Source organism: Charadrius vociferus, unplaced genomic scaffold (assembly GCF_000708025.1).
Source record: "Charadrius vociferus isolate BGI_N301 unplaced genomic scaffold, ASM70802v2 scaffold260, whole genome shotgun sequence".
NCBI classification, from domain to species: Eukaryota; Metazoa; Chordata; class Aves; order Charadriiformes; family Charadriidae; genus Charadrius; species Charadrius vociferus.
Window position 1 is genome coordinate 111,290 of NW_009646410.1, and position 13,406 is coordinate 124,695.

A 13,406-nucleotide genomic window follows, 5' to 3' on the forward strand; every position below is an offset into this window, starting at 1 on the left:
CGCAGGGGTGAGATCAGAGAGTGTCAGCTTTCAAAATGCTCTGTCTTTCCGAGGGATCCTTGCCAGCTGGGGACTTGGCTGGGGGAAGGATCACGCCTCTGCCTTGTTAAACAGAGGAGAGGAAGGTGCTGTTTGAAAGCTTTGCGGGTGAGGAGCTCCAGCCCTCGGCTGCGGGTGATGGATGGCTGGGGAAGCAGGTTGTCTGGGGGGGGGGGTGTGTTGGTACGTGCCTGTTTGCTTTTTGTGTTAATTCTTAGAACTTCCTCCACGTGCGCACACGCTGTCTTCCAGGGGATTACAGGCAGTCAGTCTTGTTCAATTTAGTTTCCTTCGAATTCATATGGGATTGATTGCCTCCTGGCTTGTGCAAACAGCCCTGCAGAGAAGGGGTTGTCCCATGCAGCCATGGGCTCCTGTGCGCTCCTGTTTTGCGTGGCTACAAACTGAGGTCTACTTGGCCTTAAACGCTCTCAACACTTGTCCCTGGCAAGGCTTCAGCTTGTTTTAAGCCTTTGAACGCAAATGCAGCAGGGTCTGGTGCTGTGGGCTCCAGGTTCCTCCTCCCTGGGGCCCTCCAGCAGCTCCGGTCAAAGAGCATCGTTGCTGTCATTGGTCAGATGGATGTTAATGGCAAAGGGGTGATCTCTCAGCAACCGCTTTCCATTCTGTCTGTAGACCTCCACACTGCAAAGACAGGCCCCGAAGCAGGTATCCGTTAACTCCAGCCCCTTGGAGGAGAGGTCGCCCCTCCTCCTAAGATCCCCACCAGCTGCCTCCCAGTACTTTGAGCTGGGGGGACCTCCTCTCTTCATGCTTCTGAGATCTTGGTGTGAGAAGCAGGGTCCAAGCTATGATACCGCCATGAAAAGGTAGGGCTCCACAGCTTGTAGAAGAGCAAAACCATAGCAGAAAGCAAGTCCCTTGCAAAGGATCCTTGTCCCACATGTGTCTCCCTCTCTCCTGAGACGAGCATGATTTGTTTTGTGGTAATTTCAAGAGGACAAAGAGGTCACCCAGGAAGTGACGATGGAGCCCAGGCCTTTCCCTCTGGTCCTGGGTTGTCCTTGGGCCACATGAAATGGGGAAGAACGGCCACAAACCTCTGTCAGCATCACCAGCGGCTGGTGCTTACGTGGGGACTGTGGGCCCCATCCACTCCCGTCCCCTTCCTGCTCCATCCTCTGCCCTCCCTCCCCAGTCCTGCACAGGATAAGGATCCCATGTCGCTGTGGGATCCGTGCTGGATCAACCTGAAACGCAGCGTTCCTGGTTTGTGGGAAGCTTTGACCTTTGCTTTATCTGCAACCAAGAGGATGTAGACAGCAGCCAGCCCTTGCTGTGGTTTAGGAGAGCTGTGGGGCTGGGCAGCCCCACCATGCAGCACAGCCTGGTCAGGCACCCCCAGGAGCCACGGAGATGCCAGGGTGTTGTTGGGCTGTACTGGAAACCAGTTGTGCTGGAAACCAGTTGGGACTCTGAACCTTTGCTCCACAGGGGAAAGAGCTGCCCAGAGGCAAAGCCTGCTCCAAGGTCTTGTGTAGACGGTGTCTAGGTAGAGCCTCAGACACAGGTCTTTGGGGCTTTGGTACCCGAATTTGTCTCAGAGCCTGAATCCCGCTGGCTGAGGCTCCTGTGATGCTGTGCTGGAGCTGCTGACCTTAGTTCTGCCATGAGCCCTCGGTGTTTTGCCGGGAGCCGGGGCTACCTTGTGCTGAGCCTGGGCCAAAAGTTTACTGAACTGTAAAATAACATCACGTTCTGTCAACTGGCGATTCCCAAACTGCCGTTGCTGCCTTGGAAATCTCTCGGTTGGCTTCGTCCGTAGGGCTTCTGCTACTTCTCTAGCATTTTAAACAGCTGATGCAAGAAGATGTTTTAAAAGGTGTTTCAGTAGTGGCAGCGCACTCCCTCAAAGTCACGTTTTCAGACTTTTCCTCCCTGCAAAGACCATGCTCTCTGCCCCTCTGCTGGGGAACTGCTGCATGGTTGTGGCTGTGTGTGCCAAAACACTCTCCAAGCCAGGGCGGGGTCTCCTGTTCTCCCTCTGGAGCTCTGCTCTTTCCACCCCAAACTGGTTTTTCGAGTCATTTTTTCATATGTGCCTCCATCTCTGCTGCTACTGCTGCTCTCCTGCGTTTGGGGAGGAGCCTCCCAGAAACTCCTCTTTAGCGCGCCACCGACCTCCCCTCGCTGAGTCTTGTCATTCCATCCCGACAGACCGGAGCAGAGAGCCAGCACCCACGACGACATTGCGGACTCCGGGAGACCAGCTAGGACCTCACCAACATGTTCAAGGGGGTGGGCAAAGGCTCCCCAAGCAGAAGTTCCCCCAACAGAAGTTCCCCTGTCAAGCCTAGCAAGTAAGTGTGACTCCTCTCCTTCTCCTCTCTCTAAGCTGTCTTGTGGACGCCGGGGGAAGATGAGGGAAGAGGGCTTGATGTCTCCTAAGCCACCCTAAGAACCTCTTTGTGGAGCAGCCAGAAAGTTGGGGCTCGCTGGGAGCTGATGCCAAAACGTGCTGCCCCAGCCATGGTTCCTTGTTTCTGGTGGGCTTTGCTTTCCAGCCCAGGAGTATCTGCACAGCCCTCGGGATGTGCAGTGCCTGAAGATGTGTTCGGAGCTGTGTTAATGGAACAGGGAAGTGCAAAGCCCCTTTTGGGCAGGTTGGAGTAGGGAGAGTAGATGCAGCCTCTTTGCTTGGGTGGAGCGGGCTCTGCTCGATGGTGAAGCAGATACCAGCCCGGATTTGAGATCCCTGGACTGGCTGGTTGTGTGAGGTTGGTGAGATGCTGCCCTGGGAACTGGGATCTCTGGAGAGGGATGGTCAGTTTGGTGCCACTCAGGTGGTGAAGGTGGGTGAGGAGCGGGTTTGCTGGTGACTGCTCTAATCCATCCTGGTGACGGGCTGGGTCTCTGCAGGTCAAATAGCTGAGGTTGCCTCTTTCAGGCCTGTCTGAGGCAGCCCCAAAGGGATCTGACAGCCATGTCACCTCTGAAGAGAGGTTCACTCAGTTTTCGGGACCAAGATGTGTGATGGGATGAGGGTGTTTCCCTAGGAGCAGGGTGTCCTCTGGGAGGGGGCGCTCCTGCAGAGAGAGCACTCATCCCTCCATTCAGCTGCAGTTGCTAACTCAGGGTTATTTTCCACCTTCCTCAGCAATTTTGCATTTCCTAAGGTTAGTGGACTGATCCTGCAGGAATCCCTATCTCCAGCCAGGGTTAGAGGCTGAGGATATTACAAGGGGGTTTGTCCTGAGGAGGAGAGGACCTGCAGGGAGGAGGGGGTGCTGGCCCCATTGCTCAGGACGACTAACACCAGCAACATGGGATGGTGTGTGCACGGACGCCTGGGTGGACACAGCATGGTGCTGGCACCCACCTGTGCCATTTATGAGGGACAAACCCAATGTTGGCAAACAGTCTCTGAGGAGGGTGGTGGCCCAGTGCTGCTGGGCAGGGCAGCAGGACCCGGGGAGAAGGGGGCTCCTAGCAAAGGCTGAGGCTTCCCTGGGGGGATGTCTGGAGGTGGTTCCCTGCCCTGCCATAGGAAGCTTCTGTCTCAGTGGAGCTGAGCACTCACAAACTCATCACAAAGAGAGATTTGGGGTTTCTCTGAACACCAAGCCTCCATCAGGGCCTGAATGCAGTGAGACACCTCCCAGGAACCCCGGAACTGCGTCAGCCTCTGGTTTTAGTCTTGCTAATGCAATCTATCTACCTCCCCAACCTCTGCTGCATGCCGGCTTCCAAACCTGGGCTGGGGATGTCCCGTGAGGCTTCCTGGGACAGCTCCATGCAGCCCCCCCCGGCACCGCAGGAGGTTTTGGGCCAGGTTCTCTCCCAGCGTGAGCCTCTCGGGATAACTGGAGTCACATCCCGGCGAGACCTCACACCTCTTCCCCGTGCAGGATGGAGGCTGGAGCCAGAAGCACGGCAATTACTGAGCTAGTTGTGCTTGTTTGAGGAGGCACCAACCATCAGACAAAGGCTAATTGGTTTGGCCATGGCCCTGGGCTTGGTCAGCTGAGAAAATGAAGGTTGGCTCCAAGAAAATGTTGGTGGCCCATAGCTGTCCCCGGTGACCCTGAGGACAGAACATCAGCAGCAGTCGAGGTTCCCTGCCTCTGGGGCTTCCCGATTAGTGGGTGCCACTACTGGCATGAACCCCTAGAGAGGTACCTCGTCTTGGTCCTTGGGACCATGGTGTTGAGCATCCCGCCTCGCAGTCTATGCTCGGTGAAAGCATCCCAGGGAGGTGGTAATAAGCGCAGGTTTGTCCCCGAGGAACATCCTGGCTGTGCCCTGCTCTAGGAGGAGGCACACTGCGGGGCTGAAAGGGAAAACTCATGAGAAGGTGGAATTGAATCAGATCTGGCCGGACTGGCTGCCCGGGTGCGATCTTGACAAAGACCGTGGGTGGCTTTGGAGGTGGATGGCAAGTCATCTCCTGGTTTAATCGTCTCCAGGGATTGCTGCTTCTGCCACCGCCTCCGTCTGCTTCTCCCCGATCAGTCTAGAGCAGCGTGGTCCCTGGGGGAACAGGGACGGGCTCAGGGGACTAACCCAGGGGATTGTTGGTGGCATGCTGTGAGTGGCTCAGGCTGGTGGATCAGAGCGTGCGAGGACTTCTGTGTGTCAGGGAGAACAGACCCAGCTTTGGGAGTCCTTTGCAGCCATAAAGCAAAGTCCTCTGGAAGGAAGGGACGGGACGGGGTTGGGGACTGAAGAGGACTGAAGACCTACTGTTGTAGGTGACGCTGCTCTGGCGGGGGGGTTGGACTAGATGATCTCCAGAGGTCCCTTCCAACCCTGACAATTCTGTGATTCTGCGTGGGTGCTGTGGTCCTGCCCAAACGTGCTCTGGCAGGGATAACTGGGAGCGGGGGACAGTCCTGCTCCTGCTATGAGACACTGTCCCTTGCGTGCAGCTGGACTGTCTAGGAGGCAGAAAGTGGTATGAGAAATGAACCAATTAATAATGGTAATAACAGTGCTCTGCCTCTTCTAGGCATGAGATAGCCCTAGGGAGGAGGAGGCCTGCCCTGGCTCTTGAGGCGAAGGAGCAAGAGGAGCTCTGCCAAGGCTTGCCCTCAGCCATCCCAGCCAGCTCGGGGCTGCGGCTGTACACAGGCACAGTGAGTGGAGTCGGACTCGAGCCCCGGGAGCTCGAGGGATGCCCGATGCGAGCGTGGCGAGCCTGTGGCTCCTCGTACCTCATCCGATGCCAGGCTGCCTCTCTGCAGCCCAAGTGTCAGCATCTGCACCCTGAAACGTGGGGCCCGGCTGTGTTCAGCTCTCATTGAGTGAGGGCTTCTCCCGACCAGCCCTGAGGAAGGATGGTGATGCATCCATGTCACCGCAGGCTGTGTGGATGGGTGTTGGTATGGACAGGGGAAGCTTGTGCTCCTCTTGGCACGGTCCGTGGTTGGGATAGGAGAGTCCGTGGTTGTTTGGGCACTTCTCTAAGCGTGCATGGACCAAGCGGGTTCCTCAGCATCCCTCCTACCTCGGCTGAGGAGCATGGTGAGGGTGGGAGGCTCAGCTGAGGATAGATGGCTTCTCCACTCATGCACCAAGCCTTAATCTGGCCCCCAGGATGGTATGTAGCCACCCCTCTCCTCCCAGGACATCCTCTGTCTGGCTTCAGTGCTCCTCAAGCATCCAGACTACTCTTTTGCAGACTCTGAAGTGGTTTGGCTGCTTGCAGGGCTGCAGAGCCACTTCCAGCCTGGCTGCTGGTTACAGGGTCTCAGTCTTCTCCTCTGCCAGGCTTCCCTCCGTGGCCAGCAGAAAGACCTCCTGGCTCTCCACTCCAGGACATGCAGGGGAGACCCCCTCTGCTCCTGAGACGATGTTCTCCAGGAAGCATCACTTCTTCCCTGAAGACCAGGTTGTTTGCAACAGCACCCCTGTTTCTAACCTCGGGCACCCCATGCAGTGCAGAGGCGGTGCAGGCTGGGGACGGGCAAGGCTGAGCCCCTGCGACCGGGAGGTTGTTGAGGTCTCTTCAGTCCATAACTTTGTTGTGGCTTGGCCTAAACAGAGCTGATTCATGTGTCCGGCCTTGTGAACCAAGAGATGGGGTGTCCCAATGTTTTCTTCAGCCAGGAAGGGGGTGCCACCAAGAGTAAGCAGGATTTTATTTGCAATCTACGCTCCCTGGGAAGGATGGATCCTCATTTCCCCCCTCTTGGAGCTGCACAGAGGTATCTGTGGTCACATCATGATGGGGCTCAAACTGGACACCACCACACGATCTTCCCAGGGCCAGACCTCTCGGGGCGGATGGACTCCCCCCGGCACATGGGGAGAGGCGTCCATCCCCTGGGACGGCGGCCAGCCCGTGACTCACTCTCTCCTCCCTGCGCAGAGAGCCCGGGCAGGAAAATTGGGTGGTGCTCAAGTATTTGCTCATGGGACACCACCTCATTCCAGGCGTGTCGGGGATGAGTGGGAGATTGTGTAACCTCCTGGGGAGGGGGGACCTCCTAGGGCTTCCAGACTGCTGCACGCACAGGTTCAAAGTGACCAAGTCCTGGCTCTGCACTGCTCCTACCCACCCTGTTGTGCTGGGACCTGGGGCCACCCTTCATCTCCCTGAGCTCTGCAGCTTACCCCAGGAAAGGCATTTGTGGGGCACAGATGGGGTAGGAGGGACGTTTAATGGGATATAGGAGACAGGACGCAGCAGAGAGTGATGCTTTGATGATGAATGCCCTGCTTGGGCTCTTTGGCTTCGTGACCCCTGGAATTAGACCCCGTAGAAGAGGGCGCTGCCAAAGTGCAGCAGTCCCCCATTTACTTCGCTGACGTCCATTTTGCAGGCAGGGAAGCTGAGGCACGGCCAGCAGTCGCTGCCAGCCCAGAGCCCCAGAGGGAGCTGGGAGCTGCCGCGTCGCAGGCCCACGCCACCCTCTTGGGAAATCAGAACCAAGGGAGGAGCCGGAGAAAGGGGACAGGAGGATGGTGTGAGCAGGAACGCTGGGGCTGTGCCTCTGGAGCTACACGACCTCGGCGACCGTTGGTGTGGGCTGAGCTCACCTGAAACACGGGCTCTGTCTGTGGCATCCGAGAGCCTGGCTTGGGGTGACCGTAACACTCACTGGGACTTAACAGTCACTTGGGGCTGTAATAAATGAACATTCCAGCATCTGCTCTAGCCTTTGGTATGAACCATGGAATAGCCAGAGCCGTGATGAGGAACTAGAGCAATGACAGAGCCATTAAGGGAACCGCTTCCCTTGGTCCTTTGCTGGATGCCAGGGCTAGGAAGGAAACCACACGGCTGGAGGGCAGACATGGATGGTTCTGCTGCAGGACATCACCTTTCTCTTACCTTCCTCCTCCACCAAAGGCACAGGGCAGGTTGTACCAACTGACCGCTGTGCAATGTCCCATTGTGGCTGCTCAAACTCTTTCCTTTTGGTCTCAGACTCCAGAGTCAGCATGTAACTGACCTGAGCCTCTGCTGAACTTTGTCCCATCAGCAGTCATCCAAGGGCTCGAGTCCCCGGATGATGCTATCAATCCACATCCTCCCGCCTCTGCTTGCCCACATCCTGGCAGCGCTGCACTCTCTCTGCCTGGAGGGTAGGGCCAGAACTGTCCTCAAGGGCAGATGCTATTAGAAACAACAGGACAGGAGGACAAAGGTGGCACCAAGGCTTGTGCTTCCTTGTCCGCAGGGAGCTTTGGGAGCCATCCGATGCCTTGCCACGGGCTCTGGATCCAGCTGTTTCAGCAGGGCTCTCAGCACTTGTTCATGATAGCAGTGATGGAATAAGGGCTGTGATAGTACCATCGTTTGTGTGATGGCGCTGAGGTGAGAGACAATAGAGAATGGTCTGATGGGAACCTTCAGGTAATCTTCACTGGGGCGAGGAGGGCTGGTGGTTGTGCTATGGCCTTGGGAAATTTGTCCTCCAGCCCTGAAAGCAGCATGACTGCAACAACCTACACAGTACCCAGAGGGGCTTGTAGTCTGCGTAGCAAGTCCTTGTCCACTGCAGCCCGGTCCTGGGGTGGCACTGGGCTCTCCAGCACCTCAGTGGGCTGAACTGCAGAGCACTTTGCATGAAACAAGATCGCAGGACGGCAGTCCTGGGACAGGCTGAAGGGCCATCTCACCCACCTCTACCAGCAGCCAAGGGCAGACACCCAGGGAAGCACCTCCAAACAGGGCGAGCATGTTGTGCTGCCTCTGCAGGGTGCTCTCCTGGCCTCCAGCTGTCTGTGGCTTCGGGTCATCCCAGCCCAGATGTGCTGGTGCGTTTGTGAGCCCTGCAGCAATTTTTTTGTTGTTTTCTTTTGTTTGGTTTTTTGGTGGGGTTTTTTGGTGTTTTTTTTTTCGTTTGTTTTTTTTTCTCCACTGCTTTGTGAATCCACACGAACTTTTGAGCATCTGCAGTGTCCTGTGGCAAAGAGCTGTGCCCATGAGCTGCGTGGTGTCCAAAGAACCACCATTCACACCGCCTCTTACCTTCACTTGGCTGAAGGCAACAGCCAGGCACCGACCACTTCTGTTCATCCATGTCCTTGGCCACAGCTTAGACTCTTTCTTTGGAGACCAGCAGGACATGGGGGAAAGGCCTGAAGAGCCACACCTGTGTCAGGTCCTGGGCAGTGATGAACAGCGTGAGAATTGCCTTCACCCACTCATCTGCTTTGCTGCTCCCTCTCTCAGGTCCTCAACAAATGAGCTGGCCGTACTCATCTCCCGCATGCAGACAAATGCCGACCAGGTGGAGAAGGACATCCTGGAGACACAGTCAAGACTCAAGCAGGTGAGTTGTGGCAGAGGGTGGTGGGAAGGTGGAAGGCTTTGCCTAGAAATGCAGTGTGTAGGATAACAGGTCAGGTGTCTTCTCTGTGCATCAGCTTGCTGGTGCAGGTTTGGGGGCTGACTCGAGGCTGGGGAGGAACAGAGCACCCTGCAGAGCCTCCCAACCCCTGGGGCTGCATACCGGGGCCTCCCAAATTCTAGCCTCCGTGTGTTCTGCTCAGTGCCTCGTGTTTCCCACAGCCAGGGCTCTCTCACCTATAGCAGCACAGCCTCGTGCCTCCCAGCAAACCCAGAGGCAGGCAGCCAGCCTAACCCATACTGGTCCCCTGGGCGGGAGAGATGCTGAAGCAGGCAGCTTGGCTGGGCAAGCGTTCCTCAGCTGCGCCCTCGCAGCAGGGTTCCTCTGTGGTCAGCACGTTGAGCATCTGGACCTTCTGCGTTGGCCCAGGAGAATGGTGTGAGGTCTGTCTGGTCCAACCAGGCTTTTTTTCCTCTGTCTTCCCTGGTCTCCAGGATGCCAGCAATCACCAGAAGAACAAGGCCTTTGAGTTCCAGCAGGAGAACGCCAGGAACCTGAAGGAAGCGGAGACCCTGCTGAAGGACCTCTTTCTAGACGTGGACCGTGCCAAGCGGCTGAAACACCCTCAGGCTATTGAGATAGAGAAAGAGTGAGTAGAGCTGGGGGGACTGGTGTGATGGGGACACTGAGCAACTGGGAACCCTCCCGGGATCTAGGCTGAGCTCTAGTCGTTACCATGACAGGTAGAGTTTCCCCCTTCATCCCATAGACTTTAGCCTTAAAATCAGGGCTTCTGACGGTATATTGTAAAGATAGTGGTGTGCAGGGTGGCTGCCAGAGTGATCACCCAAGAGTCCCCAGTTTTATTTAGGACCTCTTGTAAAAGGTACCATCAAAATGCAGAGCTAAAACATGGCCCCACTCCTGGGGCAAATCCCCCTTTCCTCTGCCTTTCCGAAAATCAATGCCTTTCATTCAGCCAAGCAGAGTTGGTTGTTCAAATGGGAGAAGAGCTTCACTTGGCCTCTGGTGCTTTGCTCCCCTTTGCTCTCCAGCCCTTCGAGGTGGAATTCGGGAGGGAAGAGTTGTTTTCTAGATGGGAAGGGACAGCGCTAATCTCCCTGCAGCTTCCTCTTGGGTTGTAATTCCTGAGACATCCCTGGAGATGGAGAGCGCCAGGACAAGTGCCTCCACTGATGAAGGAGGCCATGTCATGAAGGGACAACAAAGTAGCCTGGGTCTTACGGGTGCAGTTTAAGCTCTACAAACCCCACCGTGGTTCTCCCCCTCGCAAACTGACACAGAGACGTGTGCCTTTTCTCCTTGGCAGCATTCAGCAGCTCCATGACCGTGTGACGCAGCTATGTGCAGAGTACCGGGCCCTCTATGAACAACTGAACATCCCTGATGTGGGGCCCAGGGTAGACTGGGCCAGGATCTTGGACCAAAAGATGGTAACAGTAGCTGGTTTTTGATGTATCTCCCAACTCCTACAAGGCCAGATAATGTCCACTATTGCCTGTAGGGGTCTGCCAGCCATCATGTGCTTGGCATCATGCAGGGACATTGGGGTGGTGGAAGTAACTCACTTGCTCTGGGCAGGAGAAGGACTCTCCTCCCACCTATTAACACCCTCTGGAGGACCCCTATGGCCGCTTCAGATTAAGAGCTACCCGAGGGGGATCAGGTAGAGATGCTCTGATGTGGGATGAAAGCTTGGAGAAGGTGATGTCTTCAAGAACTTTACAGCCCTATATCCTAGGGTTTCGCGCTGCAAGGTCTTGGGTATGTGCAGTGCCCAGTTTGGAGTCAGCTTGAATTCCCTTGAAGGTTGGATGGTTGTTATGCCCATCCACTGCATGGCACCATGGGAAGGGTGGCTGGTTCAGTGTAGGTTGGTACACCAGGGTTTTATGAGCTGGTTGTCTTTGCCGCTGTGTATGGTTGGGGAAGTGGTGACCAGCAGCAATGAGGGTAAACAACAAGATCCCTTCCCTTCTTCCTGGACTGGTATCAGATACCAGATCTTTTCACACTCTGCCAGTGCTGACTGGGGTTTCTCCCTGAAATGAAGTCTTTTGCTTTAGTCTCTGCCTAACTCCTTTTGCACAGAAACAAGTCAACGCGGGACAGTACGGCCCTGGCATGTCAGAGCTGGAAAAGCAAATAGCTGAGCACAACATCCTCCAGAAGGAGATTGAAGCCTATGGCCTCCAGATTAAGAACCTCCACTGCGGGGTAAGGCACCCTCCATCCCCTCCTTGTTCCCATCTGCTTCACTCGGGACCCTGTGGGCTCTGCTCACTGTCTGGCCGCGTGTCCCATCTGCTCCTGCGCACAGTGAATATCTACCCTTGTTCTGCAGAGGGCTTGGGGAGACCTGAGCTTGGACAAATCAAGCCATACAGGGGCCAGGGAGGTGGTTCCTGCAAGGTTTCTAAAGCACCTGCCATAAATCAGCTCATCAGCATCTACCACATGTTTTGGTAATGGCTTTTTTCCCTCTTTTTTTTTCCCCCCCTTGGTCTTGGCTGTGTTGTAACCCAGGATGTGGCAGATTTAAAGAGCCAGTACAAGGACTTGCTGGTAAGTTTCTCAGTGGTTTTCTGGACAGATGGGGTCATACAGCAGAGTAACATCTTCCCTGATGGACAGGGAATGCCCAGCTCAGGGCAGGAGCTACCTCTGGTCTTGCACAGTGAAGTTGTGTCCCTCATTTTCTTTCCCCGTTTCCTTCCTACCTTGGAATGAGTGTAAATTGAGAGCACGCTCGCTGTCCTCAGGGGAATGCTGTGGGCGAGATCTGCGCTTCTCCTCTTCATGGATCATTGATTTGGAGTTGCCTCTGTGTCCATGAGCACAGGGTTATGGATGTGGCAGCAGGAAACCCTTTCCCAGCCCATGGGCTGTTCCAAATCAGGATTGCAAATGTTGAGGCTTGCACTGATCCCTAACAAGAGCTCCAGAGAGGAAACGAGCAGCTGGAGCAAAGGAAGTGGCCAGGAAGAAGGTCCTGGGTTTTGCCAGCTGGGCCCGGGAAGGTTAATGCTGAGGAATGGCATTTGTGAGAAATCCAGCAGAGCTGGGCCAGCTCTCGGGCTGCCCGAGGCATCAGCCCACACCTGAGATTCTGGTTAGACAAACATAGCCTGTCTGTGAAGGAGGGAAAGGGAAGGGCAGCCCCATCAGATAAGAGGAAGCGGCGGCAGATGTCTTAGCAAGGTCTCTGGGAATCTCCTGGTGGATATCCGAGGGCTGGAGAACCTCTTCTATGAGGACAGGATGAGAGAATTGGGTTTGTTCAGCCTGGAGAAGAGAAGGTTCCAGGGAGAGCTTATTGCGGCCTTTCACTACTTAAAGGGGGCCGATAAGAAAGATGGGGACAGACTTTTCATCAGGATCTGTTGTGATAGGACAAGGGGTAATGGTTTTAAGCTAAAAGAGGGGAGATTAAGACTAGGTATAAGGAAGAAATTTTTTATAATGAGGGTGGTGAGACACTGGCCCAGGTTGCCCAGAGAGGTGGTAGATGCCTCATCCCTGGAAACGTTCAAGGTCAGGTTGGATGGGGCTCTGAGCAACCCTATCTAGTGGAATAGGCTCATCGCAGGGGGGTTGGACTAGATGGCCTTTAAAAGTCGCTTCCAATCCAAACTATTCTATGATTTTACGTGCAACACAAGTGGGGTCCTGGGGAGGAGGAGGAGGGGAAAGGGGCTCCTCAACCTGAACACCAACTCTGTCTCTCTCCTGTGTGCATGGGCAGAAAGCTTCCATCTGGCGAGGGCAGAGCCTGGGAAGCCTGTACCACCACCTCCAGGGCTGCACCAAGGAGCTGGGTTACCTGACGGACCAGCAGACCAGGATCCTAAAGCAGGACTGGAGTGACCAAATGATGGATGTCCAGAGCGTGCGTCGGCAGTATGAGGTGAGCTCTTGGGGATGGTAACGTGTTCTGCCATTGGGGCAGGAGATTTGCAGGTGGATCCCAGCCTCCTAGACATCCACCACCAGCCCTGAGCCTGGTGCTTTCCCAGGGCAGCCCGAAAGTGCTGGGCACAGAAACAGGTGGAAGAGATGCTCTGGGTCCATGCTGGAGTTAAGGATGTGCCACTCTGTGTGTCCCCTCCTGTCCCCTGAGCTGGCACGTGGGATCATATATTACAGAGCTGTCGGTGAGGCTCAGTGGTCAGAGGGGAGGGAAGGGCTCAGCGTCCTGTCAGCCTCAACATCCAAAGTAGAACACCCAGTGACTGCTCTATGCTGGGACCAGGAAGAACAGAGGGATAATTGCTTAGGAAAATGCTCTTTGAATGAATGCCCTGATGCTTTCTGAGGCTCAAGCGTGTCTAATTTGTTTTAGCTTTGCCTAGCCCCTTCTTTTTTTAAAAACAAACAAACAAAAGAGTCTTTTCTCTGCTAAGTGGGGTTTGGTGCCCCAGGAAATGGCTCTGTGCTCCCACTGTCATGAAGTTTCTCTTCCCCTTCAGGACTTCAAGTCCAATGAGCTGCTCAGCCAGGAGGAGTTTGTGAACCATCTCCAAGACGATGGGGATAGGATGATTGAGCTAAAGCACCCAGCTGTCAAGCCTATCCAGGTAGGGA

At 55.3% G+C, this 13,406-nt stretch overlaps 1 protein-coding gene across 1 annotated transcript in view; it reads left to right on the plus strand.

Moving 5' to 3' along the window:
- Nucleotides 1–2,286: 2,286 nt before the first annotated feature.
- EVPL (envoplakin) overlaps nucleotides 2,287–13,406 on the plus strand; it is a 27,274-nt gene continuing 16,154 nt past the window's right edge. The window contains exons 1-8 of the mRNA XM_009895766.1: nucleotides 2,287–2,360; nucleotides 8,684–8,783; nucleotides 9,296–9,450; nucleotides 10,132–10,255; nucleotides 10,914–11,039; nucleotides 11,349–11,387; nucleotides 12,568–12,729; nucleotides 13,292–13,399. Coding sequence (XP_009894068.1) covers nucleotides 2,287–2,360; nucleotides 8,684–8,783; nucleotides 9,296–9,450; nucleotides 10,132–10,255; nucleotides 10,914–11,039; nucleotides 11,349–11,387; nucleotides 12,568–12,729; nucleotides 13,292–13,399 — 888 coding nt within the window. The remainder of the gene's footprint in view (nucleotides 2,361–8,683; nucleotides 8,784–9,295; nucleotides 9,451–10,131; nucleotides 10,256–10,913; nucleotides 11,040–11,348; nucleotides 11,388–12,567; nucleotides 12,730–13,291; nucleotides 13,400–13,406) is intronic.